General features: G+C 35.6%; 1 protein-coding gene across 1 annotated transcript; it reads left to right on the forward strand.

Moving 5' to 3' along the window:
• Positions 1-3,306: 3,306 nt before the first annotated feature.
• LOC101343620 (olfactory receptor 12-like) lies at positions 3,307-4,233 on the forward strand. The gene has a single exon (XM_004382062.1). It carries the CDS (start codon positions 3,307-3,309, stop codon positions 4,231-4,233), a length of 927 nt encoding a protein of 308 aa, XP_004382119.1.
• Positions 4,234-4,586: the final 353 nt, after the last annotated feature.

The raw sequence follows: 4,586 nt of genomic DNA on the forward strand, positions 1-4,586 counted from the left end.
AGTTCTAATCTCTCTTATAGGATCTCAAGGAGTTAAAATCAATGGCAACAGGTTATTTAGTAAAAGTGTGAACTTGAGTAAATTGTCTAACTCTCTCAGTTATTACACTTTCAGTAAGTATAGTACTTACCACATAACATTTTTAGGAGTATTAAATGAGGCAATACATGCAAAGTGGTTGGGGTCATGCCTGGCATAGGAAGTCTACTCAATCTATTTTATTATGGAACACTTCAGAACATGTTGCTCAACTTTTCTTATTGGACTGTTGGCAGAATAGGACTTAGAAATGTATTTCATGACATAAAGTCCTATGTGTGTGCCATAATATCACACTGAGTTTTCACAGCTTCAATTTTTCAACCATTCTTTAACTGAAGTGTTGGCATTTTATGATGATATTTATCCAAAGAAGAACTGTCAATATTGTGACATCTATGAATAATGTGCTATTATATTCTTCCTGCCTTATTTCTACAGATACAAATAATCAGTATAAGATACAACTGGATTGTAAAAGGGAAGAATAGCTACTATTAGCTATTAGCAATGAATGCCCTTCAGCTATTGTCTATTTCAAGGAGTCCATCTCACCTATTAGAAAATAGAAGAGAAATTTACACAACCATTTCCCACATTTACAAAACTCATTATCTACCTAGTCAGAATTAGACTCCAGGACTGATCACTCACAATTTTTTTTTGCTACATCATGCTATCTTTCAAGATGATGGAGTTCTAGTGATTAAAGATAATGTTTTGGACCGAAAGGTAATAATGTAGTAAAAAATCTATAACAAAACAACACATGGCATAATGACTGTCAATGTTGGGGGCCAAGAGAATAGTCCCCAGAGTCAGGTTGAAAAGCTGGCCCCTTCCTGGTGGGAGACCATGGCACAGTTCTTAACGCCCCTCTGTAAAACTTCCTAATATTAGCACGTGGGGCTTTTGTGGGTGTTAAATAAAATAAAGCCAATTAGAAGAGTTTTTTTTTTTTTTTTTTTGATTGAGTAGCTTATAATCATTGTTCAATAAATGTTAGCTATTATTTTTGGAATTGGGTTTGTGATCTGTTATTTTATGTATCAATCTGTTAGAGTGCAACTATAAATACCGCATCTCAAAAAGCACCAAAAACCTTTGGATCCAAGACTGTAAATTTATCTGATATGTAATTTATCTATGTTATTAATAAATGACAAAAATATGTCATTCATAATTATATTCTGTTTTTTTTTTTTTGGTGGGAATTCTTTCCTCATATGAGATTCTGTGGCACTAACTCTTCCAGAAGTAACGGCCTTTAGTGAGACAATAACATTTATTGGCTCATTTATTCACAAGAACATTTATGTCTTAGCTACCTTTTTCCTCCTTCTAAGAGAAAATAATATCTATAACCTGATTGTTTTATTTAAGCTCAACAGAATACAATAGTACGTATTAATGGGCATATATGTAATAATTTTAAAATAATGACTACTATTTTACATGAAAATGACTTGCTTTGCCTTCCTGTAATATTGGAATAGTCTGGGTGGCGCAAAATGGTTAAGCGCTTGGCTGCTAACCAAAAGTTTTGCAGTTGGAACCCACCCACAAGTGACTCAGAAGAAAGGGCTGGCTATCTGCTTCCAAAAAATCAGCCATTGAAAACCCTATGGGGCTCAGTTCTATTTTGCACACATGGTGTCTCGGTGAATAGGAATCAATGTAACAACAACTGGTTTTTGTTTTTGTTCTTGTTTTTTAATATTGGAATGGCTTTGTGATTTGATTCATTTCAGTCAAGACATAGGTTCCTTATGCTTTAAAATTAATATTCGAAATAAGGAGTTATGTTATACTGTGCCCACTATGAAATTTAGATGTAATCAAACACATCCAGTATACGGTATAAAGAGGCATCATTCAGAATATTTATGTGAGTCCTTACTCTCGGCCAAGTGCTACATCTACTTGTTCAAGTTAGAGTAGTGAAGTAAATATTATAGTCTTTCCTATCCTTGGAGCTGCAACTTATGTAAAAACAACCAACCAGAAAATACCCTCACATTTATATATGGGAGACGTTATTGACGAAATGAAAAAAAGTCAAAACAAGTGTCAAATGACTGTCTGAAGAGCTGGAGAATTGAGGTTTGGTAATGAATGTTAGTGGTATAAATTTTAAGAGAACAAGGGTAGAGTTCATAAGAAAAGAAAATCAATTCAGTGTACTTTGCATTTACTTTGTGTAAAAGCTGTCATAATATTATTTAATTTTTCCCATATGTTTATTTCCACTTTGTACAGGGTAACAAACAGAGTTTCAGTAAATTTACAAATGAAAAATGCACAAATATTCACACACATTTCGAAATGATGGCTTGCATGTTTCAGCTCTTTTTCTTCATTTCTTTAATTTTAATCGCGTGCTTTTTCATGGCTAGCTGTAAAGATCAACAATAGTCGAGTCATATCATTACTCTAGTAATTATAAATATTCCTCTCAAACACTGATCCAGTCAGTGCTTTATTTTATGTGAATGGAATTCACACCCTGCGATTGGATCCTTACTTATTTATAAGTCAAGTAATTTTAAAGTACACTAATTAAATACATTATGTTTTCTTTATAATGTTATCCCATTAAATTTGTAGTAATCTGCTACAGCTGCAATGGGAAACTAATACAGAAAGTATGAGGAAACAGTGAGAATGAATAGATTTTACACACATAATCAGTTGATTTGCCGGTCCTCATCCTATTCCCAGCCAAGAATAACAATTCTTATAATGCAAAACTAACTCAATAGCTACACATTGAGTGTTCTCATGTCCATCTTTGTCCTCTGATTTGGAGATTTACTTGAATTAAAAACAAACAAACAAACAAACCAGGAATGTGAAGTGAAGATATGCCTCTAAATACATCATAGATGCCTTTTCCATGTTTTATTGGTGAGATTAGAGTTGAAAAATATAGTGATACATTTATAGATGCAGACTTTCTTGTGTGAGTAGTTACTTATTTCTGATTTATTTCCCTTGTAGCATAAACTTTACCATTTCACAGGACATGAATGCATACTTCCCAGACATTGTACCCAGGATCACAGACGGAACACCGTCAATGCCTCCTGAAGATCTCAAACTTGATTTAATGCTTTTAAGCATTAAATAATATTGATTGGCAACAGTTTTCTTTCTCTTCACTTCCTCACTTTCTCCCTCTCTTTTCTTCTTCTTCTTCTCCTCTTCTCCTTCTGCTCTTTCTCCTTCTTCTTCTTCTTCTCTCTCTGTTTTTGCTTTACTTAAACAATGATGAATTTTTCAACTGTCTCAACGTTTGCTCTACTTGGATTTGGAGGGAGTCCAGGGATGCAGACAATACTATTTCTGATTTTTTTTATCTTGTATGTTTTTGCTGTGATTGGGAACTTTGGCATTATTGTAATTATCAGGGCAGACTCCCACCTCCACACCCCGATGTATGCCTTTCTCCAAAGCCTTTCCGTGTTGGACATCTGCTATTCTTCCACAACTGCACCTCGTGCTCTGATGAACTTCTTGCAAGAAGACCACACAGTTTCCTTCGGTGGATGTGCTGCTCAGTTTTTCTTCCTGTCTCTTTTCGGTACCACGGAGAGCTTCCTTCTGGCTGCTATGGCCTATGACCGCTACATTGCCATCTGTAACCCTCTGCTATACTCTGTAAGTATGTCCCACCAGGTCTGTGTACTTTTAGTGGTGGGGTCCTGCTTGTGGGGTGTTGTGAATGCCGTCACTCAAACAATGATGACTTTCAGATTGCCCTTTTGTGGGTCCAATAAGATCAATGACTTTTTCTGTGACGTACCTCCACTCTTGTTGCTTTCTTGCTCAGATACATTTATAAACCAATTGGTTCTTCTTGGTTTATGTGGCTCCATTATTGTCAGTACATTTTTGATTGTTTTGGTCTCATACGTCTGCATCATATTGGCGATTGTGAAGATCCGTACTGTGCAGGGACGCCAAAAAGCTTTCTCTACGTGTGTCTCCCACCTGACTGGGGTATGCTTGTTTTTTGGTACTGTTTTCTTCATGTATGCACAACCCAGTGCTATCTTCACCATGGAGCAGAGTAAAGTAGTGTCCATCTTTTACACTGTCGTCATCCCAATGTTGAACCCCCTGGTATACAGCCTGAGGAACAAAGATGTCAAGCAAGCTCTGAGAAGGAGCAGGCAGAAGCTCTCTTTGTGATTATTGAGGATGTGGATTTCATAGATCATCCTGAACTTCTCTGCAAATCACTGCTACTAAATGGACTATGTTTTTAAAATCTGACATTCATGAGCTTTTTAGTCTACTGAAGTATGTGATCTAGAAGATAGAGTGTATTTTAATTATATTTGTACGTCCAACAACAAACATAAATCTAGAACTTATGCGAATAAAGTGTTTTAGGCTGGAAAAACAGGTGATTGAACAGATACAGATGGCAATACTCTTCTTCAAAGTTCTTCTTTCATCTCACATGTCTACAATCAGCTTGTGAGAATTTCATATCTTCCATATCCTCATTAACTTTTGGTATAATCTGTCTTTTTTATTTT

This window comes from Trichechus manatus, unplaced genomic scaffold (genome assembly GCF_000243295.1).
Source record: "Trichechus manatus latirostris isolate Lorelei unplaced genomic scaffold, TriManLat1.0 scaffold00089, whole genome shotgun sequence".
NCBI lineage: Eukaryota > Metazoa > Chordata > Mammalia > Sirenia > Trichechidae > Trichechus > Trichechus manatus.